General features: G+C 44.1%; 1 protein-coding gene across 1 annotated transcript in view; it reads left to right on the forward strand.

Moving 5' to 3' along the window:
* Positions 1–23,924, forward strand: part of LOC143952483 (gamma-aminobutyric acid receptor subunit alpha-3-like) — a 157,628-nt gene extending 133,704 nt beyond the window's left edge. Inside the window, exon 11 of the mRNA XM_077465203.1 lies at positions 1,470–23,924. Coding sequence (XP_077321329.1) covers positions 1,470–1,781 — 312 coding nt within the window. The 3' untranslated portion in view covers positions 1,782–23,924. The remainder of the gene's footprint in view (positions 1–1,469) is intronic.
* The last annotated feature ends 3,126 nt before the right edge of the window (positions 23,925–27,050 follow it).

A 27,050-nucleotide genomic window follows, 5' to 3' on the forward strand; every position in this document is an offset into this window, starting at 1 on the left:
AGTATGGTTTCCTATTTTTAAAGAAATTAAGAATACAATATTGTTGTACATATCCCCTTTATTGGTTTAATATATGCGTGATAAAAAATAAATAAAAAAATTGTGCACTATTTGTGGTGTATTTAAAAAGGAAACGTATTTGTCTTTTGGGTTGGGTAATTATGATATATGGTATTTTAATTTATTTTTATTTTTTTGAACCAGTAGGTGAAGTTCTGTACGCCTTTTCTAATTTTTCCTCATCTCTTTACAGCCTGTTAAAATAAACAGCTGTTAATAGACCACAATAGCTGAATCTGAAATTTAAACAAAGCTTAAAGGGGTTGTAAACCTTCAGTTTTTTTTAACCACCTTAATGCATCCTATGACGCAGCTGCCGGGGGCAGGATTGAGACATACACTCTGTGTCTATGGATGCAGAGTGTATGAGACAGGAGCGTGTCCGCAAGGTAACCCCCTAGGTTATCTATTGCGGGGAGGAGCCGAGACAGCCGTCGTGGGACCCCAGAACAGCAGGATCGGGGCCACTCTGTGCAAAACGAACTGCACAGTGGAGGTAAGTATAAAAAATTTTTTTTTTTAAATAACAAAAAAGAAAAAAGAACCTATACAACCACTTAATGGTCTCATAGGGGTGACTCTAAACTAACTAATCACTCATAAGGCAACTTAATTGCAAGTTTCAGTTAGATAATGCAGTGCCTCAAGGTAGGATGTTACTGTATGTTCGGTCTCCTAAGACAATCCATAGTGCTCTGGGAATCCTTTATGTACATGTAGTGAGCGGTGGGCAGCAAGCCCATTAAGCACTACACATTCAAGTCAAAGGGGAAGCGCAACAAATGCCCCGCAACCGTGTGCAACGCATGCAGTTGTGGTGCATTTGATGGCAAAAATTGTGTTAAAACAAGCGGCGAGGAGGCATCACATCGCTCCCTTACTGCCTGTCAGTAGCCTCTGGCGAGCTATCCGATGGTGGATCAGGCTTCAGAGGCAAGGGAGATTTAGCACGTCTAAATCTTCCCTTAGACCCCTTTCACATTGGGGTACTTTGCAGGCGCTACAGCGCTAAAAATAGCACCTGCAAAGTCCTGCAAGCTGCATCTTTGGAGCGCTGTAGATGACAGTAAAGCGCTGCTAAATATAGCGCCACTTTACCGCCAGCACCCGCCACCATCAGTGTGAAAGTAGCCTAAGGATAACTAAATGATTTGCAGGAATGGACCCTCATAGTAGGTGCAAGCCTAAAATTTAGGGATATATTTGTAAAAAAAAAAAAAATGCAGAGCTATTCATCCTGCAAAACTGCATGTTCATTCTTTCTGTGCAAATAGGGGCAAAATCGAAGGGTATTTGGCTATATTCTCTCAAGGCCGAATGTTGCTTATTCATCAAAGTGAATCAGGAAAATATGACATTGTGTGACAGCGTTGATTGGCCCATCATATTGTTTTGTATTCTCCCCCTAGATAAAAGAACCTATAATCCTGGCAAAGAAGTCCAGCACGTCCTACAACATAGTGGGGACAACCTACACATTGAACATCAAGGAACCAGCCTTGGCCACAATTGCAAAGAATGCTGCTCTGCCACCCCCTCCTCTATCTCCGCCGCACGCTGAACTAAAGCCATTAGATGGCAAAAAGACTTATAACAGTGTCAGCCGCATTGACAAGATTTCACGCATCGTCTTCCCAGTCTTGTTTGCCATCTTTAATCTGGTGTACTGGGCAACCTATGTCAACCGAGAATCATCAATCAAGGGAATGATTCCCAAATAATTTAAAAAAAAAAAAGATTCCTTTTGGACTCCTAGCTTGTGTGGGACGTGTTACCTGTCTCTTCTCAAGGTATCACCTACTGTTTGTTTGTTTTTTTTGTAAGATGTCTGAAGGTTCCTGCAGATGTAAAAGAACGTTCACTTAAAGAGTCCATTAAAAGTCAGGTTAGGGAACATTCAAAATTTTGTAGGTCCGCCTTAACTGTGGCAAACATCCCCTGCCTGAGTCTTTTCAGAGCCTTTTTCCAGAAATAGGCCGGAGCCAGGGATGTCTGCAGAGTGTTACCCTTCCCTCCTCCATAGGTGCATACTCGCACATTTGATGTGAACGTGCATGCTTGTTTAGCGATCTGTGGCCGGGTCGTGCATGCACAGCCAGCGGCCATCTAACATCTGTAGGCTGCTGAGTTTCTCTCTTTATGCTCACTGTGATATTTGCCCTTAACAGGGTACTTTGCTTATTTGTTTTGAGGGATTACGACTAGTGATGTTCGAATCCAGAGACTTGTCGATTCGCTAACCTTCGATGCACCAAATATCTGCATTATAATCTGTCTGGTCTGCAGAGAAGCATACAACTCAAACATTCCTGCAATAGTGATTCATTAAATTTTACAAAAATATCTTAAAAATGTTTAAAGATTGCATATGAGGTCAATCATAAAAAAACTTTCATTTCAGCAGCTCACCTATTTGCATGCTGATCGATTCGTTCATCACTATGTACATTAATAAAGGTGCCCACAGATGTGAAACGATCATCACCCGATCCAGCCAATTATAGCCAGATGTCTGTTGGAGGTTTGCACCCTGTGCAGACATCCATAGCCATCTCATTTCAAAAGAAATTATCAGTTCCCTTTGTCCATAAGAAAAAAAAAAAGTGTTCACCATAAAGTCCCTTTCTTCGAGAGTCATTGGAAGACATGTACAATAATTCTTTCTGTGTGGGTTGACTGCCAACCACAAAATCTTTGGATGCTATGCACATCAAAAAGGGTCCAGCTCTCTTGAATTATTATATTTCTACTTTGGCTCAAGAGCTCAGTTGTAGAAAACAGTGGAAGGTAATACATCCTTCCCACAACCATTTAACGCAACAATGCCCACAAACCAACTAAGAGAGAACACCCAGAGTGGAAAAACGATGTCCTCCGGTGAACTTCAGAGAAACTTTTACTCTGAGTATGCAAAGTCTTAATTTCGTCTCCATTTATTAGAGGACACAGTACAGGAACACTTTACGCATGATATACCCAAAAGCAGGGCAGCCATGTACATCCAACAAGGCAAGGAAACAGGTCCGTTTAGTCCAAGGAGCATATGAGTTATCACACAGCAGGATCTAATGACCAAAGATAGCTTCCACCTATGCAAGCATATCCACCCCATAAAACTTAATATAGGTGTAGATGAAGGACCAGGTCATAGCTTTGGAAACCTAGAAGACCAAAGCCATAGTAGGGAAAGTAGGATCCCGATGTTATAAGGCAAAGGTTTGACTCTGTGAATCATTTTAGAAATAGTCCAGGAAAGTCGATCTTGCACTCCAACATCAAAGACCCCTGGAAAGGTTGGTAGGTGGTGGCACCACAAACTAACAGGATACAATGAGCCAGCATGTCAAGATTCTTTATAGAGAAAAACAGCAACAGGACCAGAGGGTATTCATCTAGAATTGTCCAAGTAAGTGATTCCGCACTCATACCTGCAAGGCTTCTGGAATTGGCAGGTGCAAGGCAGGCAGTGTATTATGGTGCCCCCTTTGCAGAGGGCATGGGCTCACCTGAGGCATAGAGTGTAACAGTTGGTCTTCACCAAAGCTCCAGTGGTCCTAGATGCTTGCCTGTAACTGTTGCCAGACCAGGGCCCCTTAGGATCACCCCAACAAGGGGTAGCGGGAACAGGGACAGCAATGGTTTGGAGAATGCAGTGCACAGAAGAATATTCTGGTCCAAGGTTAGGTTTTGGCAGGCAGAAGGGCAGTCAGGTCTAGGCAGGCGTCCTGGTGAGCAGAATAGTCAGGGTCAGTCTGGGTCAGCAATAGTCAGGCAATCCCTCGGATAACTAATATAACTCTTGTGACAAAGGATAGCTTGAGAGAAGACAAAGTACCAGCCACCTCAAAGGCTGAAGATTAAATACCCTTTTGGTTAGAGAATACGTCTAGTGTGGTTTCAGGGAACTGTGGAAGTTCTGACATAGAACCTACAAGTACCATTGGACATAATGGTAGGAGTTCTGTAATTATGATTGGAAGAACTGGCAGGAATTTTGGAGGTCCCGGCAGGAACACTGTAAGTATCATTGAAAGTTACATAGTTAGTCTGGTTGAAAAAAGACACAAATCCATCTAGTTCAACCAATAGTAATGGCAAGGATTCAGAAAGTCCCATTGGATGCACTGACAGGGATTCTATGAGTACCATTGGAAGTTCTGGCAGGTCCTGTTGCCGATTTCTATGCTCAGAAGGAAACTGTCTTCTAAAGAACTTTGGACTGTTGGCTCAAAGTATCTAAAAATGGTCCCATCATAAGCCAGGACACTTTTGTGTAAGATGGGACCGTTTACACTGAGCAGGTGTAGGGGTATAACCACGAGGGGAAACTTTCTTCTTTTTGGTTTGTAGGGTGTTCACATGCCAAGAATCCCTGTACTGTGGACTCCAATGAATGAAGAAGGAACACAGTAAAGTGACCGATTTCCACCCAGTGCATTAACATAAACATGCATGCATGTCGTTGGATCTCTGTACGTGCATAACACATCTACTGGCACCTTAACCTCAATATTTGGAGTTGTAATCATTATCTTTGTATCCAGCCTATGACTATAAGGCAAACAAGCCTCTAGATGTGCTATGTCCTGTGTTACAACTTCTCCCTTTGCCGGCTGGTATCCCTACCAAACTTTATCTTTATATGATCTTTGCAGTGTTATATTATATGCTGTGATTTTTCTGCTAAAACATTGCTATTCACACCCCTTTCACGCAAGTTTCTATCCGCAGTAAGCACAGTCTCTACTTTTTACAAATGCTGCATACGTTTTTGCTTTTTTCTGATAATTATATAAACATATCCAAACTGCTTTATACGATGCACAATGAATATGTAATTTTTGCTATGAAATGGTCACCGACAACACAACTTGTCCTTTGTGATATTTGCTTTTGACCACCAACGGTACCTTTCTCTTCTTGCTTTTGTTTGTTCTGCTGTTATGCTTAGTGCTGTGCTTTTTATATCATACCACAACAGTAAATTGTGCATACAATGAATAAGACTTGCTGTTTAGATGCCAGAGTAATACACATTATATAGCCGAAAGCTTTTGGACATCTGACCATTATACCTAGCTATTTGGCCAAAAGTATGAGGACACCTCTCCAAATTAAGGCATTCAGATATTTCCATTGAAGGGTGCTGCTAATGATATGGCATTCAAAGACATGTTTGACAATTGTTTGCTTCCACCCTAGAAAAGGTTTGGGGAAGACTGTGCAAGCATGGCTGTGGCCCTGTGTACAAAGCCAGCTCCCAATAAGACATGACTCGACCCGTTTGATGTAGAACATTAGTGTTCTGCACAGAACCCAGACAATCCTATTGGTAAAGTTATTTTGGGATGAATCAGAATACTGATCGTGAGCTAGGTCATCCAACATCAGCACCTGACCTCACCAATGGGTACAAATTCCCATAAACACTCCAAAATCTTGTGGAAAGCCTTCCCAGAAGAATGGAGGCTGTTAAAGACACAAATGAGGGGTCAACTTCCTTTTAATGTCCATGGCCAACACAGAGCCCTCAAATCTTCTGAATACCTTTGGCATGTCTTAGAACACTGTTGGTTTCCAAGGTCTTCGGATCCAACATCAGTACTTTACCTTACAAATTTTCTTTTGGCTAAATGTGCAAAAATTCCCACAGTCGTGCTTCAAAGTCTTGTGGAAAGCCTTCCCAGAAGAATGGAGGCTGGTCTAGCCACAAGTGGGAGGTCGGCTTCCTAATAATGTCCATGACCTAGAGAAGCTCTCAATCCTTATGAACAAATTGGGGATGATTTAGAACAGGGGTCTCCAAACTTTCTAAACAAAGGGCCAATTTATCCTTCAGACATTGTGGGGGGCCAGACTGTGGTCCTCCGGGAGTAGAAAATGCCCTAGCATCACAATGCCTCTGACGTGGTGGTCAGGGGGAGTAAAAAAAAAGACGTAGCACGGGAATAGTGCCTTGTCATTGGTATAGGAAGAATAGTTTTTCATCATTGGTTTCATTGGGAGGAGTAGTACCCTTTTGTTGGTGTAATTAGGAGAAGTAGTGCCTTATCGCTGGTGTCATTGGAAGGAATTGGAAGGAACATTGCTGGTGTCAGTTTGAACAATGGTGCCCTGAAGGCCATATAAAGGCAAGCAAGGGGCCACAGTTTGGAGACCACTGATCTAGGACACCAATGGTCATCCAACATCAGTGCCTGGGCTAAGAAATTCTATTTTGGCATAAGTTCCCATAATGCACTCCAAAACATTGTAGAAAGTCTTTGGGATGGACTGGAATGTCAATGGTGAGCCAGGTCTTCTTATGCAGCATCAGTACCTGACCTCATGAATTCTCTTTTGGCTGAATGGGCACAAATATCCACAGATACACTCCAAAATCTTGTGGAAAGCCTACCCAAAAGAATTGAGGCAGTTATAGCCACGCGAGGGGTCCATTTCCTAATAATCTCCATGCCATACGCAGAGCTCTTAATTTTTCTGAACATCTTTTGGATGAACTAAAACACCAATGGTCAGCCAGGTATTCTAATCCAATACCAGTCCCTGACCTCTTTTGGCTAAACGGGCCAATAAAGTTCCCACAAGTACACTCCAAAATCTTGTAGAAATTATTTCCAGAAGAGTAGATACCTGCAAAGGAGAGTCAACTCCACAATAAAAGGTCACAGCTTTTGATTGAGATGTCCATCAAGCTCATATAGGTGGGCAAGTCCAACAAGTTCATCTGGGTGAGCTGGTTGGACTTGTCAGGTGTCCAAAAACTTTGGCCAGTGTATGATTCAATCCCATGACTTTCAAGTTTTGAGACATTACACTGTACAAATAATTATTTTTATGCACAGTTTTTCAAACCTAAAGCTGTGGCCATCAGATGAATAAGGCCGAGAGCGAGATTCTATTTAGGATAGACATTAAAGCTGAACTACAGGCGGATATAAAAGATACAACCCTAATGAAAACTAGGTAGTTCTTAATCTATAAATCAATGTATTATTTACAATATAACAAGTGTAAGTACCAGAACTGAATTTAATATATGTTCTCTTGCAAAATGCTGTACAGCAGCACTCAGTATGGGAGAATGAGGGGTAGGTCCGGGAGCCAATCAATTGTTCTTCATGCACATTTGCTGATAAGGAATACACTGATTGGGAGGGAGAGCAGCGTGAGCCGAGAGATGACCTCATCATTTTATATCTGCTCAGCTTTAAGTTGCATTAAACGCATTATGCAAACATTAATACGGCGGTACTCAATCAGGCATTTATCTATCGGAAGCTAGCCAAACGGTCTGCTCTAATAATGAGATAATGTGGTTGGTTTTGTTTGAAAAAAAAGAGTGGAGAATGTCCACTGAGCCATGGTAAACTGTGTTCACTTTGAATAACCAATCATATGCGAGTGATTTATTAAACATAAATTTACTCTTGACAATGATTGGATGACTAAAATGACTAATTTACCCCCCCAAAAAAAATATATATCTACCACCATACTGTGAACGGGACAGATATGACTGCAATGTTTTTCTAAGGGTGAAATTTTTTTTGGGGAAACTCAATTTGTTGTTGTTGGTTTGGGTGTGTTCAGGCCACACATACCAATCTCTGTAACAAAGATGTTATCAAAGGGTAGATTTGAAGGTAGCTATGCAAGTCGTTTCCTAAAGCTGCCTGCCATTCATGACACGTACGGCCAGCATTTTTCATTGTATGATGTTTAAAGTGAACCTGTGACCCCCCCCCAAGAACTTATCTAACTGTAATACCCTGTTTAGACCTGTGCATAAGCAAAAGCGTGCATGTATGGGTGTTTTACTAGCATTAAGGTGCAGTGTATTTGGCCAGCCCATTCATTTCAATGGTCTGCCCAATGGGTGACAATGGCACCAAAGAGGTACATCGACCTATTTTTTAAATGGGCTCCACCAAAACGCATGTTACCTTGTTTTTTTGGTGCACTACAACGCACATGTTAACAAGAAGCCATTCATTCTTAATGACACCGCAGTGCGCCCATTTCCTAGACACATAGGTATCAAGCAGGCCCTATAAGAAGAGTTTACCTACTTACCTTTCCTGACACCCTTGCTGTTGACAACCTGAAAAATTATCCCCCCCCCCCCAAATTGTGCAAGAAAAGCATCACCTCCAGGATTGTCAATCTACTGGGTCTTCGGCGGCTCTCACTGGTTTCTCCTTGGACCTCCACGCCACCATTGTATGACGTGGAGGTCAGCAGGAGAAACCACTGATAGCTCTGTGGTATACTTCTGATGTTCCTATGAGCCATCATAGCACAGTCCATAGACAGTAATAAATTACAAGTATGCGTATCCATATTTCTCAGGTTGTTTCTCCTAGTATCCCAAACACAAATCTTGAAATCTTGCTCCTGGTTAAATTGCAGTGTGAATCCCTGAATGTCTCTATAGCTTCTGACCCAGAATTGGGGAATATGCATGACAATCTAATAATTCACCAACTCACTTTTTATCACAGGAAATGGCTCCTCCTTTAAGGCCCAATGGTACCCTTAGTTTTTAATGGCGTGTGGCTGCATAAAAATAAACCATTCACTTTGCTTTCTTCAGTAATAATTCTCCAAACCAATTCCTTCCCTGACAGCTTAGATTGCCACCTAAATAAGGGAGGAGTGTGGATAGAGTAGGGCCCAGGGTCAATAATAGCATGCATGCAGCATGTCAAACTGTATTTAACAGATTTAGGAAGACCGGTGTTCTGCCATATAGTGTCCGGCCATCATATAGTGTCCGCCCCGTACTGCGCATGCGCAGTACGGAGCAGACGAAGCTTCGGAAAATCTCCGAAGCTGAACGGTGCCTGCGCCGTGAGTGGAAGTGGTAGCCCCACCATCCAAGTGGACATAGGGTTGTGAATATTAGAGGGCCCCTCGCGGGCGAGCTTCGCTCGCCACGCTTCGGGCTCGGCCTCGCTGCGCTCGGCTCTTTTATATTCCTACTCCATGTCCACTTGGATAGTGGGGATAGAACCTGGACTCACGGCGCAGGCGCCATTCATCCTCGGCAGTTTTCGGAATCTGTGTTGCTGTGTACTGCGCATCGGACACTATCGAATGGAGGACCTTATATGATAGGACACCGGCATCTGTACTAGATGATGTCACTCTCTCCTTGGCATTGCAGGGGAAGTCTCCCCCATTATGAATCATGAAGCCCCATAATGAAGCCCCATAAAGTCTACCCCAAATGACCCCCTTCCTTGCCACCGCGGCCTACTTGACAGGCCCACACCACCACATTCAGAATATAGCAACTTGGTTGCTAGGACGCAAGCTGATCCTGCCCCCCTAGGTTCTTTGGTTGCTAGGATGCAGATGGCCCCTGCAGCGGGTTTAAGTAGACCAGCATCTGTACTGGATGATGATGTCACTCTCGCGTTGGCATTGCAGGGGAAGTCCCCCTTCAAAACAAAGCCCCCCCCCGCCATTATAAATCACAAGGCCTCATAAAATCTACTCCGAATTACCCGCTTCCTTGCAACCACGGCCTACTTGACAGGCCCACCCCACCACAAGCAGAATATAGCAACTTGGTTGCTGGGACACAAGCTGATCCTGCCCCCCTAGGCTCCTTGGTTGCTAGGGTGTAGATGGCCCCTGCAACCTGGCATCCTTGGTAGCTAGGACACAGGCGGCTCCTGCAGCCTAGCATCCCTAACAGACATACCCAGAAATGCAGTAAAATGACGTGTATTGAATCAATAAGAGACGTAGCATTTTAGTTTGAAATTCAGGATAATCCCATATTATACAGGATGGATGACAACTCTACTGGCAGCATGCAGGAGACACAGATTGCTGCACTCTGTGTGGAAGAAGCAACATGGATATCCAGAGTCCCAAATGCTTCTCTCTGCATTAATAACTGCTATGCTTCTATCAACAATGCTCAAACTTTGGATGGCGGGTTGTGGATTGGAGCACTGTGCAGGCATGTGCTATGCCCCATACACACGGTCGGACATTCCGACCACAAAATCCGTCTGATTTTTTCCCACAGATTTTGGTCCAAACTTGTCTTGCATGCACGTGGTTGCACAAAATTGTCGGAATTTCGACGTTCTGAACAAGGTGACGTAAAACACATACGTCGGGACTATAAACGGGCCAGTAGACAATAGCTTTCATCTCTTAGTTTATTCTGAGCATGCGTGGCACTTTGTCCGTCGGAATTGTCTGCACACGATCAGAATTTACGCGATCGGAAAATTTTAGTTTCTGCTCTCAAACTTTGTGTGTGTCGGAAAATCCGACAGAAAAAGTCAGATGGAGCCGACACACGGTCGGATTTTCGGACAACATGATCCGATCGCACATTTTCCATCGGAAAATTAGACCGTGTGTGGGGGGCATAAGACTGCCAAGACCAGGACCACGTCTCATACATAGTGCACAGAGGTCTTGAACTTAGTGGTCCCACAAACCCCCTACATGGTCATAACTGCTGTGCTCCAATCAACAATGCTCTATGGGAATCTTTTTATGAGTACAGTGCATCGAAAAGGTATTGATACCCCTTGAAATTTTCCACATTTTGTCGTCATGTTACAACCCAAAACATAAGTGTATTTTATTGAGATTTTATGTGATAGACCAACACAAAGTGGCACATAATTGTGAGGTGGAAGGAAAATTATAAATGGTTTTCAAAAGTTTTTACAAATCAATATGTGAAAAGTGTGGGGGTACATTTGTATTCAGCCTCCTTTACTATGATAACCCTAACTAAAATCTAGTGGAACCAACTGCCTTCAGAAGTCACCTAATTAGTAAAAGGAGTCCACCTGTGTGTAATTTAATCTCAGTATAAATACAGCTGTTCTGTGAAGCCCCCAGAGGTTTTTTAGAGAACCTTAGTGAACAAACAGCGTCATGGAGGCCAAGGAACACACCAGACAGGTCAGGGATAAAGTTGTGGAGAAGTTTAAAGCAGGGTTAGGTTATAAAAAAATCTCGTAAGGTTTGAACATCTCATGGATCACTGTTCAATCCATCATCCGAAAATGGAAAGAGTATGGCACAGCTGCAAACCTACCAAGACATGGCCGTCCACCTAAACTGACAGGCCGGACAAGGTGAACATTCATCAGAGAAGCAACCAACAGGCCCATGGTAACTCTGGAGGATCTGCAGAGATCCACAGCTCAGGTGGGAGAATCTGTCCACAGGACAACTATTAGTCGTGCTCTCCACAAATCTGACCTTTATGGAAGAGTGGCAAGAAGAAAGCCATTGTTGAAAGAAAACAATAAGAAATCCCTTTTGCAGTTTGCAAGGAGCCATGTGGGGGACACAGCAAACATGTGGAAGAAGGTGATCTGGTCAGATGAGACCAAAATGTAACTTTTGGGCCTAAAAGCAAAACACTATGTGTGGCGGAAAATTAAAGCCTCGTACACACTGTACGATTGTTGGCAGGGGATTGTCTGTTGACAGACTGTTGTCCTAAAATCTTAACGTTAATACGGTCCTTTTGACAACTATTGTCCAATTTTCCCCCCAACAAATGTTGGATGACAAGCTAGTAAATTTTCAGCAGACAGCGGTTTGACATCAGATTTTCGTGTGGTCAGTACACAAATCCGTCACACAAAAGACGAAAGTACAAACACGCATGCTCGGAATCAATGCTCACCAAACACGAAATTAGCAGAAGGGGCCCAAAGGGTGGTGCTTAAGAGCTGAAATTCCTTTTAGTACATCACCACGATTGTGTTTGTGGCACGATAAGTGTATACCATTAGTATGCAAGACAAGATCCTGGCACAAGCCCTTTTGACAAAAAAAAATCTGACGCTCGGTTGGCCAACAATCGTACCGTGTGTACGAGGCTTAACACTGCACATCACCCTGAACACACCATCCCCACCGTGAAACATGGTGGTGGCAGCATTTCTTCAGCAGGGACAGGGAAGCTGGTCAGAGTTGATGAAAAGATGGATGGAGTCAAATACAGAGCAATCTTAGAAGAAAACCTGTTAGAGTCTTCAAAAGACTTGAGACTGGGGCGGAGGTTCACCTTCCAGCAGGAAAAGGACCTTAAACATACAGCCAGAGCTACAATGGAATGGTTTAGATCAAAGCTTATTCATGTGTTAGAATGAATAGCCAAGTCAAAGTCCAGACCTAAATCCAATTGAGAATCTGTGGCAAGAGTTGAAAATTGCTGTTCACAGACGCTCTCCACCCAATCTGACAGAGCTTGAGATATTTTCCAAAGAAGAAGAATGGACAAAAATGTCCCTCTCTAGATGTGCAAAGCTGGTAGAAACATCCCGAAAAAGACTTGCAGCTGTAATTGCAGAGAAAGGATCTACAAAGTATTGACTCAGGGGGGCACTATACAAATGCACAGGTGTGGACTGGTGTCTTTATTCAACCTTACTAACTATGAAACCCCCACACTTTTCACATATTTATTTGTAAAATATTTAAAAAAAAACATTTATCATTTTCCTTCCACTTCACAATTATGTGCCACTTTGTGTTGGTCTATCACATAAAATACATTTATGTATTTGGTTGTAACATGACAAAATGTGGAAAATTTTAAAGGGGTATGAATACTTTTTCAAAGCACTTTATGTATGCAGATTCCATGAAAAACCCATAAAGATCTCTAGTTTTTGAAGTTCTGCTGTCTATTGGCCTTATAAGAATAAAACCTGTGTCTGAACGATATTTGTAAATAAAAATCTGGTCTGGGATACAAGTACTCCTTCTGGTTTCTTGCATGGGAAAGGCAAAAGCTCCCAGTTTTCAAAATAGTTTATTCCCAGTAGGGTTGTTGGTTGGAGTAACATGCATGGGGCGTGTCAGAGACCCGAAGACTTGGCTCTGTAAGAGCAGTGATCAGGATCTCAGGGTTCCCGCACTGCTCCTGCACAATCGCAAATGTTGTCCTTCGATCAACACCACTCATGATCCCTGAGCAACGTTGTTGATTGGAGCACTGTGCACGGTGCGTGTCGGAGATCTGGAGACTCAGTGTTAATGCGCTGGTCCAGATGTCAGGGGCCCAACATGGCCAGGGCCTTGCCCTCCACAAGATCAATGGAGGTGACCCCCTCAGATGACACTCATGGAGGCACGTGGGGGGCATCACTGGGACTGGAGTGTTCATATTGTGTATGTTTAGCACCCAGGCTGCACAATCACTGGTTGTTATGGTGCAGGCAGCCGCCTGCATCATAACAACCAAAGGCGCTGTGCTTCCTGGCCTTCTGCATCCTAACAAACAATGATGGTGTGTTACTTGCTTCTTAGAAACAAATGATGCTTAAGTATCAGGGTCCTAGTAACAAAGGACGCTATTCTCTCCCAGCATCTGAGGCTGCACACCAACATCATCCTAGCAACCAAAGGCACTGTGCACTGCCAGCGTTCTAGCAACCAATGACATTGTACGCAGCCAATGTCATCGCAACCAATGAATATGTGGACCATTGTTGTCCTAGCAACCAATGATGATGTGCCACCAGGGTCCTAGCAATCAATTATGCTGTGCCCTGCCAGCAACTCGGGCTGTGTGCTACCAATGCCCCAGAAACCAAAGCTGCTGTGCACAGCCTGTGTCCTAACAACCAATTACTTTATGCACCAGCAATGTCACAGGAAGCAATGGCGCTGTGTGCCACCAGTGTCCAAACAACCAATGAAGATGGCACCACTGATGTCCTAGCAACCAATGACAATGTGACACCAGGAGTCCTAGCTACCAATGATGCTGTGCACTGCCAGCATCACAGCAGCGACTGAGGCTGTGCGCTGCCAACATCCCAGCAACCAAAGATGCTGTGCACAGCCAGTGTCCTAGCAACCAACTACTTTGTGCACCACCAGCGTCACATCAACCAATGCAACTGTGTGCCACCAGTGTCCTAGCAACCAACTACTTTGTGTACTATCAGCGTCACAGCAATCAATGCAACTTTGTGTCACCAGTGTCCTAGCAACCAATTACTTTGTGCACCACCAGTGTCACAGAAATCAATGAAACTTTGCGCTATCAGTGTCCTAGCAACCAATGATGCTGTGTGCCACCAGTGTCCTAGCAACCAATGACACTGTGTGCCACCAGTGTCCTAGCAACTAATGATGGAGGGTGCAAAAATGTCCCTTGCACACGCAACGCTCACAGTGACAAATGCTGTGCTCCAGTCAACAAGGTTCATGATCCCTGAGCCGCGTTGTTAATTGGGGCACGAAAGATCGCTACTTTCAGAAAGATAGCATATCCACGTCCTTTCCATTTGGAGCATAATTGCTGACGAAAAAAAAAGCAAACAGTTCCTTTCTATGCATCCTTTCCTTTATAGAAAAACTAAAAATACAATTGGGCTTTACTTTAACATTGTCCACTTCCCATTTGATACACAAAACAGGCTTATTTGTGAATGCATTTTTTTTATTTTTTATTTTTGAATTACTTCAAATAAGCCCAATTTCTCGCAATTTAATTTCCTTTAAAATTAATAATTCTTCAGTATGATAAGTTGACTTCTCTAGCCAAAGCCTGCTGGTACTTCCAGACTCGGATATAACGCCATGATCCCCTCCCCAAACTAACTGCACAGCTACTGGAGCCATGTTTGTGCAGAAGGCCGTCTAGATGTAAACTGGACCTAGGGTTTTTTTTCTCAGAATTTTGAAAAAATAAAAATAAATAAATAATAATTAAATAAAAATAGTTTATCACAAATCATATTTTGTGGACAATGCAGAAGATTTATATGCTTGACCGGACTGACCTTGTGACTGTAACCACAGATTTTAATAATTTATTTTTTTATGTGTGTGGTGTGCCAAGGTATTGGCGCTCGATATTTATACAAAAAAACAAAAAAACAAAAAAACTGTAAGATTTTTTTTTTATTAATATAAAGCTGGAATCAAATGTCTGACATCCAAAGCTTCGGAATAAAATATCAGTTTTAAAGAATTTTTGGCATGTGAACAGATCTTATATTTTTCCTGCTAGAAGCCCATTCCCCCATATCGACCATGATAATGGTGGGGCTTTTTTTTTTTAAATAGTTTTAACATTTAAGTGAGCGTTCAGTTTTAAACTTCCCTCACACTTGACTAAGTATGTAACTTGCGATCAGGGATGGGAAAAGGGGTGGTAATAAATAAAAAAAATAAAAAAAAGGAAGGAGGCGAAAAGGTGGTTGAGTCGCGGTTTTACCACCCCCAACTGCCCACCTTGAAGTACAGCAGCAGCCTGATGGGGAGATTCCTATGCTGCAGTCAAGGCAAAAAGTATATCCACCTGACCTCACAAATGTTCTTCTGATTGAATGGACAAACCTATTCGCAGACTCCCTAGAAAATAGTCAATGCTATAGTCACAAAAAAGGGACACCTCTATATTAATGGCCATGGTTTTGGAATTAGAAGTCCAGCAAGCTCATATAGGTGTGATGATCAGGTGTTCACAAATGTTTTGACCATGTAGTGTAGCTGTAAACCCCAACTGAATGGAATACAGGGGTCTATTTATTAAAAAAATAATTTGGGCGACTGGGCATTCGCACAGCCTTCACAAATAATCCCCACATTGTGTCTAATATGTCTATTTCCTATGATCAACAGCGCCATCTATTGGCTGTAATACAGTATTATCCTGATTTGAGTATTTCATGAAAATGCCTCATTATAGTTACGTGATGGAGGTGATGATCAAACATATTAGACAGGACACACTACAGGCATTATTCACAATGGCTGTGCAAATACTGAGACAGTCGCACAGCAAATTATTTTATAAACAGACCCCTAAGTATTGTAGACAATTGCTTATTTTAAATAAAATTATTTGTTTTCCCCTTCTTCCATCATTTGTTATGCCTCAGTGCTGCGGATCTCCTGCAGCCTTTTCAAACAACTTTCTTTCTACATGCACCTTGGTGATGGCTGCATGGTGACAACAGCAGAACATGGCTGTGCAATGAGCACGGCGGGGCCCTCTTGTAATCCCTATTGAAAATCCATGCAACAAGTTGACCACAGATGAACAATTAGGTAACAGGGACAAGATGTGGTAACCCTATAACAGGAAGTGCTTCAGCAAGGACCTGAAAAACTTGATCCATTTTTTTTGCACTTCCTGTAGGAGGCCAAACTGGTTTAGCCAAAGTGGCAGTTACAGATTCACTGACAGGCATGCTTACAATGGTCAGTTTATATTAACATGGCTTAAAAAGACCGTGTCAGCAAGTAAAAAAAAAAATTGTAGATAATTGCAGAAAAAAAAAATTGCGTTTCAAATGCTTGTTTACAGCAATTTCCTTTTCCGTAAATTTTTATTGACTTGCAATGTGCTTCAGAACTTGCAAGAAAATTTGACTACTCCCGTCTTGAATGTCCTAGCCCCCTCCTCTTCTGGTAGTGTCTAGTTGCTGACTGTGCTGACCTAGCTCTTCCATCCCTCTCCTCATCTCCATACATAATGAAGGGGCAAAGTGGAATAATATCGGGTTCCACTAGAGTGAGTCTGCTGGATACTTCTGACATCACATACAAGATGGCGCACCCAGAAGTGGTCTCAGAGCTTTTTAAATCTCTGAGATTTATGCCATCTGACGCCGTCATCTTGGATGAGATGTCAGCAGCCCCAGCAGACTCACTCAAGTCACTCTATAGCAGTCTCTCTCAAACAGGGTTCTGTGGAACACTATGGATCCTCCAGAGTTTGCTTCGGGGCTCCTTGAGCTATGGCTGGTTGGACCTCCCATTCAATGGCGCTTGTATAATTCTGAAGCCTATGCCAATTGGCAGAGCCAACTGCATGGCATTAATGGTCCTTTTAGCTGCGTATAAGGGAGGCATTCTGACCACCGATCTCCAAGGAATTGGTTTTGAAGTTTACTTCAAGGGTTCCTCTTGGATAAAAAGGTTGAGAAAGAATAGAAATTCCCTTTGCTCCTCCAATGGCAGCTACAAAAAAGGTTATGCAGAGAGGGAAAGGGAGGGGCATAGGAGCTGTGCCATCGCAGACAGCGATTAGTCACACCCAGAAGAGGAGAGGGCTATGAGGTGCAAGGAAGAAGGGGGCTGTGCTAGGGAGATGACTCTTCCCTGAGTAGTCACATTTTCTAGCAAGTTCCAAAGGAATACTGCAAGTGAACAATTCATTTATGGAAAGAGGAAAGAAAAAAGCTGCAAGTAAGCATTTAAAAGAACTGATTTTTGTGTGTATTTTTCTGCCTTTTTTTTTTTTGCGTTATTGACGGGGCCTCTTTAAACAACATTACTGGTTCAACGATCGGTTCATACACCAAAGCAATGTAATGTGAGTGTTGAACATAGTGGAGGTTTACTTAGTTGCCTCTATGGACTGCATTAACGTACACCAGCAATATGTCTACACACCGTGTGATGTTACACGTTGCCTGGCCTGGTCTTTTTTGTAAAAACATAAAATTATTTTTATGCTGTATTTGTGTATGCAGATTAAAATTGTTTTAACACTGTTAGCATCGTTGTGTGCTTGATATGCCAGATCGGACTGCAATTTGTGCGTTTATGCGTTCCCGTTGAAATGAAAAGTTTCAACTTAGAATTTTTGTAGAAGGGATGACAAGTGTTCACGTGAGACCCATGCAAAGTGTCTTTTATGATTTACTTTCTTCGCCACTGCTTTTTGTATCTATAGTCTAGTTCTCTATGTTGTCCTTTGCACCTGTACAGTATAAATTCTACCCCAGGAGAGGGCAGTGTATGCACTACAAAAAAAAAAAAAAAAGCTGCTGGAGTAGTTTAGTAGTTTAGTACAATGGTTTTCAACCACTGGGCTGTGGCCTCACCTCTTCCAGGCCTCCAGCCAGCTACAGATCCTTTAACCTCTCACAGTGCCTCTTAGATCCCGACAGTGAACCCCCCCCCAACCTCCTAAAGCTGCCTATAGTGTCCCCGGGCCCCCTGAGAGCCTTCTGAGTAAACACTGCCCCCCCCCCCAGCCCTCCATAGTGCTCCCAACCTCCCATGGTGCTACCTAGCCACCCACAGTGTTCCCAGCCTGCTGCAGAGCTCCCAGCCCTCCATAGTGCTCCCAACCTCCCACAGTGCTACCTAGCCACCCACAGTAAGGTGACCAGATTTTTTAAATGAAATCCGGGGCCATTTTTTTTTTTTACTAGTAATGGCAGCAATGTGCAAATAGCGGGACTGGGATATTGCGGTGGAAAAATCGGACACTAATGCCGAGTACACGCGACCGGATTTTCCCATCGGAATAAACTCTGGAATTCCAACGGAGTTCCGCTGAAACTGTCTTGCCTACACACGATCACACAAAGGTCAGACAGTCTAGAATGCGGTGACGTACAACATGTACGACGGGACTAGAGAAAGGAAGTTCAATAGCTAGTAGCCAATAGCTGCCGTCTCGTACTTGCTTCAGAGCACGCGTCTTATTTGGTCCATCGGAACAGCATACAGACGAGAGGTTTTCCCGATAGGAATTGGATCCGTCGGAAATATTTAAAACATGTTCTATTTCTAGTAAAGCTGCACAATTCTGGCTAAAATGAAAATCACAATTTTTTTGCTTAGAAGATAGATCACGATTCTCGCAGCGTATTATCATCTTTCACATTAAAACAAAAAAAATTGTGCTAACTTTACTGTTTCGTTTTTTTATTTTATTTATTGAAGTGTATTTTTTCCCAAACAATTGCATTTGAAAGACTGCTGGGCAAACACAGTGTGACATAAAATATTGCAGCAATTGCCATTTTATTCCCTAGGGTCTCTGCTAAAATTATATATATATATATATATATATATATATATATATATATATATATATATATATAAAATGTTTGGGGGTTCCAAGTAATTTTCTAGCAAAAAATATTGATTTTAACTTAAGAAAGAAGTGTCAGAAAAAGATTTAGACACAAGAACTTCTATCCCTTTGATCTAATGCCACGTACACACGACCGGACTTTTTGACAGCAAAGGTCCGACGGAACGAGTCCATCGGACAATTCGATCGTGTGTGGGCTCCATCTGACCTTTTCTTGGCAAAAATCCGGCGGACTTTAGAAATAGAACATGTTTTAAATGTTTCCACCGGAACTCCGCCGGACCGAGAAATCCGTTCGTGTGTATGCTAGTCCGACGGACAAAAACCGATGCTAGGGCAGCTATTGGTTACTGGCTATGAACTTCCTTATTCTAGTCCGGGCGTACGTCATCACGTTCAAATCCATCAGACTTTGGTGTGATTGTGTGTGGCCAAGTCCGTTTATTCGGAAAGTCCGTCGGAACTCCGCCGAAATTCAGTCGGAAAGACCGCCGGACCTAGTCCCTCGAAAAGTCCGGTCGTGTGTACGCGGCATTAGAAGCAAGTTAGTTACAATGTTTCAAGTTCTAAACTTGGCAGATTGCCCGGGATGCTTTCTTTTGACAGCTGAGTGAGCAGATAATCTCTCCACTTGTTTATATGAAAGAATCTCCTACTCTCAGCGGTCGAGATTGTCAGGGGAGTGAATCGAGATTGCGTTTTTTTAACGATTAATCGTGCAGCTCTAATTTCTAGGTCCATCAGAATTTTCGAAAAAAAAAAAGTCAGATGAGGCATACACACGATCGGAATATCTGATGAAAAGATTCCATCAGACTTTTTCTGTCAGACATTCTGCTCTTGTGTACGCGGCATTAGTGATACTTTTGACACTTTGTGGGAACCAGTGACACTAATACAGTGATCAGTGCTAAAAATATGAACTGTCACTGTACTAATGACACTGGCTGGGAAGGGGATAACATCTAGGGCAATCAATGGGTTAAATGTGTGCCTAACAAGTGTTTTCTCACTGTGAGGCAGGTGGCTTTACTAAGGGAAAACATCACTGTACTTGCTTTGCAGGAACACAGGATCAATGTCTTCCACACGGACAGAATGGCGAACTGCCTTGTTTACATAGGCAGATCACTAGGCGAGTCTGCCGGATCTGCTGATTGGCTCTGATACCCAGAAATGCAGGATCACGTATATAAGTGATCCTGCGCAGTGCGAGCGCCCTGTAGCAGTAAATCGGCTATCAAGTAATCGGCAACTGGTTAAGATCATCAGCATTATGATAACTCACAGGCAGCGGGCACTCTATCATGGCTCTGGCTGGCTCTGTCACAGTGTGTAACATAACATTAACAAATGAATGGGGTGGGCAACTACATGGCAAATGAGGCTCAATTAAGAAAAATTTTAAATAATGCATTTGGGTGGCAAAAATATGAATGCAATCTATACACTGGGGGGAGAACCTCTGAGGGAATCTAGGATGGAAAAGGACTTGGGGGTCCTAGTGGATGATAGACTCAGCAATGGCATCCAATGCCAGGCTGCTGCTAACATAGCAAACAGAATATTGGCATGCATTAAAAAGGGGATCAACTCCAGAGATAAAACAATAATTCTCCCACTCTACAAAACTCTGGTCCGGCCGCACCTAGAGTATGCTGTCCAGTTCTGGGCACCAGTCCTCAGGAAGGATGTACTGGAAATGGAGCGAGTACAAAGAAGGGCAACAAAGCTAATAAAGGGTCTGGAGGATATTGGTTATGAGGAAAGGTTGTGAGCACTGAACTTATTCTCTCTGGAGAAGAGACACTTGAGAGGGGATACGATTTCAATATACAAATACCATACTGATGCCCCCACAATAGGGATAAAACTTTTTCGCAAAAGGGAGTTTAACAAGACTCGTGGCCACCCCTTTAAAATTAGAAGAAAAGAGATTTAATCTTAAACTACGCAGAGGGTTCTTTACTGTAAGAGCAGCAAGGATGTGGAATTCCCTTCCACAGGCGGTGGTCTCAGCGAGGGGCATTGATAGTTTCAAGAAACTATTAGATAAGCACCTAAACGACCACAACATACAGGGATATACAATGTAATACTGACATATAATCACACACATAGGTTGAACTTGATGGACTTGTGTCTTTTTTCAACCTCACCTGTAACATGGCTGCTGGGTGCTGATTTTGTTAACTTATGACCAATAAGTGCCCGCTGCCTGTGAGTTCTGATACCATCCATTATGCCAGAGAGACAGACACAGTGAAATGTAGTCTATTCACAGACACCCCCAAAGCACACCTGTGTTGAAGCCTTGAAGGCACTGGCAGCCCCACAATTGGATCTGCTTCCCCTCTATTCCTGATGCTGGACATCGTCAGCTGAGCTCAGCTGCCTTTCTCTGCCCGGTGCCGCCTCCGCCTGCCTGGGGTGTGTAATTCAGAATTATTTTTTTTTATTCTGCACTGACTGTTTTTGAAAATTGCCCCAGTTCCTGTTGAAGTCAAATCCGGGGACAGACTTGGTCCGGGGACAGTGTCCTCAATCCGGGGACTGTCCCCTGAAACCGGGGACATCTGGTCACCCTAACCCACAGTGCTCCCAGCCTGCTGCAGAGCCCCCAGCCCTCCATACTGCTCCCAACCTACCACGGTGCTACCTAGCCAGCTGCAGAGGCCCCAGCCCTCCACAGTGCTCCCAACCTCCCACAGATCCACCTAGCCCCCCACAGTATTCCCGGCCTGATGAATTTGCCAGGCCCTGGTCTCACAAAAGGTTGAGAACCACTGGTTTAGTAGATAAAGATTCCTGGTGACACATTGACATATTAGTAATTCAGAGATAGGTCAAATTAATTTCCCAGTAGACAGGTAAAGTTAATTTTCTGGTAACAATAGTTCTGGTTATAAATCTGCTCATTTTCGTTTACTTTGCCTACTGCTGACTCGTACTAGAGCACCATGTTCCTGTGATCTCACTAAGGGCTTGTGTAGGAGGGCTTCAGGAGTTAAGGAGACCCTATTACCACCCTATACCAAGACTTATAACATATCAAGTAAATTTACTGACATAACCATAAGGGTACATGCACATGGCTATATGAAAATATGGCTACTGGCAGCAAAATCCTCTGTAAGCTGTATGCATTTAACGTGGTTGAGCAACCTACAAGTGTACAGCGATAATCCAGCCCATTAGTTGCTAGTGTGCAGATGGCTGTGGCTACATAGCATTCTTTCTTGCTAAGGTTCAGATTGCTGTTGCCACATAGTATCCTTCCTTGCAAGGATGCAAGTGGCAATCAATGCTTAGTATCCCTCCTTGCTAGGATGCAGGCAGTTATTGTGGCCTAGCATCCCCCATTGCTAGGAATGCAGGCAACTAGTGTTTTCTGTGGTTAGAGCACATGCAGCTATTGTCACCTGACATCCCCTATTGCTGGGATGCAGGCAGAAATTGGCACCTAGCATCCTCTGTTGCTAGGATGCAGGCAGCTAGCTCCTCCGTTGCTAGGATCCAGGCAGCTATTGCCTCCTTGTATCCTTCGTTACTAGGAAGCAGGTGGATCTCTGTACTCCAGTAGAGTACATTTGTTCTGTATGCAAATGGTTAAAGCCCAACTAGCATTGACAGTCATGCAAGACCTTCCCAGAAGCTGCCAGGACCTTTGTTGACTTGATAGTTAGACAAAGAGGTGGAGTGCTGGTCTGGATCCTTTTTTGAGGGTTTTGTCTAATTTGAGCATGAAAAGTTTTTGAAGGGCAGCTCCCTAGAGCACAAGGGGGCCCAGGCTGCAAGTTTTTGGTCTCTAATTTTGCCCAGAACAGCCAGAGTGTTTCGGGGGTTCTACAGAACCTTCCTTCATCAAGGCTCAAAAGCTTTTTGAACTGTGAAGAGTCAGCGATTGGAAAAGTGTCAGAAGTACAGAGCCAGCTAGGGTCACTGGTCAAGTATCTTTGCTTGATGCAAGCTTGGGAAGGAGGAAGAGCTACACCTCGTTCTACGCAGAGCCTCTGACATTCCCAGGAGTGTAAAGGCATTTCATTTGTTTAATATATACTGTAATTTTATTTGTCCACTCAAATTAACAAAGGAAGCTTAAATTATTGTTATGGGAGTGCATTTACTTGCTATGGTTATCTTGGTAGGCTTGGGGGGGGGGTGAGGGGGTGGCAGGGTCTCTTTAAGTTTCTTCTGAGATGCTTTGGTGCACAATTGAATTGCTTTGATTTGCATTACAGTTGCTGAAGCAGCTGCATCAACTTGCTTTTGAGTTGCATCCAACTGCATGTATATTGCAACAAACTCCTTGAAGTTGGCTTTGTAACTGCATTTGGGGGAAAAAAAAGGTAGTTTGGACGCAAGCAAAAGGCCTGGGTTTGTTTAGATTGGCAACCACTTTGAGGAGCATTTGGCTTGCATCTGAGATCAGCTTAAAATGCTTCTCAGTTACTTCACAAGTTCTTCTGGCCTCCTCCTTGATCTTCACCCACCCCAAGCTGTATTTGCAATTCCTTTGACATGTATTAAGAGGAAAGTAGATCGGACCTAAGCGCCTCCATAAAAAAGCTCTCTGTAGGGCATTCAACCCTGTAGAACCGGGATAGAAATGTATGCACTTTCCATATAGCGACAAACTACGAATAGCTGTGACGTGAATGACCCCATGGGACTTGAAACTCAAACAGCTTCTGTGACATCAAATAAAATTGTACTGTCGTTTCCATTGACAGAGTTAAAGTCATTCTTGGTCTTACATCACTCCACCATGCCCAAAAAAAGCCATTGATTTTAGATTTTTCTGGCACTTCTTCCTATGATCTCTGTAATAGTACATTGCTCTTTGTTTTTTCTGTGTTCGTTTCTCATTCTATGATTCGTGTTTTTATTGCCACAAAATTAAAATGAAATGTTTAAAACTTGTGTGAATTTCTTGAAAAACATGATGTAAATCTTTCATTTCCAAATGTAATACCAAAATCTGACAATAAAGAAACATTTGGAATGATCTTCGCTAAGCTGTAGTTTTTTTTTAATTTGTTTTCAGTTGGCTACAAAAAAAGATTTTGTGAATAATGAATGCTGCAAAAAAGATGAGATCTTTGTACTCACTGTAAAATCTTCTTCCTCTAAATTCACAAAATGACACAACCAAGGTCAATAGAGACCATTGGGTATTGCGCCACCTGCAGGAGTAAAACGCTTGGTACCACCAAAAAAATAAAGTGATATTAAAGTTTTTTTTTGTTATTTATTACGGCTGTGGAAATTAAAGATTAATTCCTCGATTCATTTTTTTGATCGATCAAAATTCTTTTGATCAGTCTTCAGGGAGTTCCGTAGGAGATCCGGTGATGTCACTGGACTCCTCCTAATAAGAGGTAATGAAGAGCGGGAGGGGTTCTCCAGCCCAAGAGACCTGGTCAGGGTCCATACAATATACAAAAACAGACTGGGGGGGCACACCCTAAAATGCTTTACATTCAAGATGGTGCTGCTACAAGACCAAAAACAGTACAAAACAGATTACAGCGCACACATACAAAAATTGAATTTATCCTGCAAGGCTAGTTAAAAACACCTGAACATATTCAAAAATACGGGGTTTTGGTCCTACTATATGGTCGTATAGTGCTAAGTCCACTTACTGCGACAAAGTACCCCGAAACATTCAAACACAGAGACGCGGCTTGGCCCCACCCCCTCTCTCTCCTCATTGGCTCTCTGGCTGTGATTGATAGCAGTGGGAGCCACTTGCCCACAATGCTGTCTCAGCCAATGAGGAGGGAGAGCCCCCCGGGGAGCCGCTGCTCTCATGCACATCGCTTGATTGAGATGGAGCTTGGGTAAGTATTGGGACAGAGACGGTTTTTTACCTTCATGCATAGAATGCATGAAGTCAGAAAAAACTTCAGCCTTTACAACCACTCTAACCCCTACCTGTACATTGTTTCTTGCAAGAGACACTGTGGCTGCACAGCAGGGAGAGCCAATGCGTGGGTCTGGCGGCTACGGTGTCCGCTGGCTGGCCACCTGTGATCAAGCCTCAGAGAGGCAGAACGGGCATCTGCCAATGTAAACAAAGCAGATGTCTGTTCTGTCAGGGGAGGAAAGAGATTGTCTGTTCCTAGTGATTAGGAACAGCGATCTCCCTGTACTCCCAATCAGCCCACTCCCCTCACAGTTATGGCGTATACACACGATGAGACTAACCAGCGGACTTAGTCTGGCGGACAAACCGCCGGAAAGTCCGCCGGACTTTCCAAACGAGCGTACCTGCCCACACACCACTATGGCGGGAGTCCGCCGTACTTTTGAAATGAACGGACTTGCCCACACACGGAGGAAAGTCCGTTCATTTTGAACGTGGCTCCAGGTAGCCGGGACTAGCGAAGGAAGTCAATGTTGCTGCCTTCGGCGGCGAGATTGACACGTCGCTGGCCACGTCACCTGGTATGGACTTAAAGGGGAAGCCCTACGCCAAAAAAAACGGCGTGGGGGGTCCCCCCCAAGGTCCATATAAGACCCCTATCGGAGCACGTAGCCCGGCTGGTCAGGAAAGTGAGTGGCGACGAGCGAGCGCCCCCTTCCCCCCTCCTGAGCTGTACTAGGCCACGTGCACTCAACATGGGGGGGTGCTTTGAGGAAGGGGGGAGCCGCGCGGCCACCCCAAAGCACCTTGTCGCCATGTTGAGGAGGACAAGGGCCTCTTCCCGACAACCCTGGCCGTTGGTTGTCGGGGTCTGTGGGCGGGGGGCTTATCGAAATCCGGGAGCCAGAGTGCATGAGCATCATGGGAAATGTAGTTCCAAAACATTTGGAGTGCCGAGGTTCACTGATTTAAGCTGGCCATACACCTATAGATTATCTGCAGATTTCTTTATGGTTCGATGGAAAAAGTGCAACAGAGTTCTCCATGTATGCTAAAGTGTGTGGATGGAGGAATCTCCCACTGGGCCAAGCTTCAGTATCTTGCTAGTCGGCCCCACTGGTTCTCAACCTAAACAATGCCTGCACCCAATCAGAATGTTCAGGTATTGTGAGAGCCAGTGGGGGCCGACTAGCAAGATACGGAAGCTTGGGCTAGTGGGAGATTCTTCTATCCACACAGTACAGCGTAGATGGAGGAATCTGATAGTAGAAAATCTGCAGATAATCTATGGGTGTATGGCCAGTCTTATACCGCGTACACACGTATCAGACTATCCGGTGGACTTAGTCTGGCAAACTGTCTGTCGGACTTTCCGAACGAGCTACCTGCCCACACATGGCACTTTTGCGGCGGACTGGGTCCGCCGGACTATCCGCCGCACTTTTGAAATTAATGGACTCGCGGAGGAAAGTCCGTTCATTTTGAGCGCGGCTCCAGGTAGCCGGGACCAGCGAAAGTGGCGTCACTGGCCCCGTCACCTGGTATGGACTTAAAGGGGAATCCCTACGCTGAAAATGGCATGGGGGTCCCCCCCAGGTCCATATCAGACCCTTATCCGAGCATGCTACCCCGCCGGCCAGGAAAGGGGGTGGGGACGAGCGAGCGCGGCCCCCCCACCCCAAAGCACCTTGTCCCCATGTTGATGAGGACAAGGGCCTTTTCCTGACAACCCTGGCCATTGGTTGTCGGGGTCTGCGGGCAGGGGGCTTATCGGAATCTGGGAGCCCCCTTTAATAAGGGGGCCCCCAGATACCGGCCCCCCACCCTATGTGAATGAGTATGGGGTACAATGTACCCCTACCCATTCACCTGTGAAAAAAATGTAAATAAAACACAACACACAAGGGTTAAAAATAATTTATTGCACAGCTCCGGGGGTCTTCTTCCGTCTTGGGGGGTGTTCTCGCTGGACTCCTCCGCTATCTTCTGCTCTTTTTCTAGCTCTTTTACTAGCGGAGGAGCCCGGCTTTCTTCTTCATCGCTGCCCGGGGTCTTGTCCCCCTCTTCCGGGGTCTTGTCCCCATCTTCGGTTCTTCTTGCCGGGCCTCCGCTTTCTTCCTTTAGCTCTTTTACTACCAGTGGTCCGGTTTTCTGTCGTCGCCGCTGCCTCTTCTTCCAACTTCAGGGGTCTTGCCCCCCTCTTTGGTTCTTCTTGCCGGGCCTCCGCTCCTTCTTCCAGCTCTTTTACTGGCGGTGGCCCGG

This window comes from Lithobates pipiens, unplaced genomic scaffold (assembly GCF_037356315.1).
Source record: "Lithobates pipiens isolate NorthernLeopardFrog02 unplaced genomic scaffold, aLitPip1_a1.2 Scaffold_1, whole genome shotgun sequence".
NCBI classification, from domain to species: domain Eukaryota; kingdom Metazoa; phylum Chordata; class Amphibia; order Anura; family Ranidae; genus Lithobates; species Lithobates pipiens.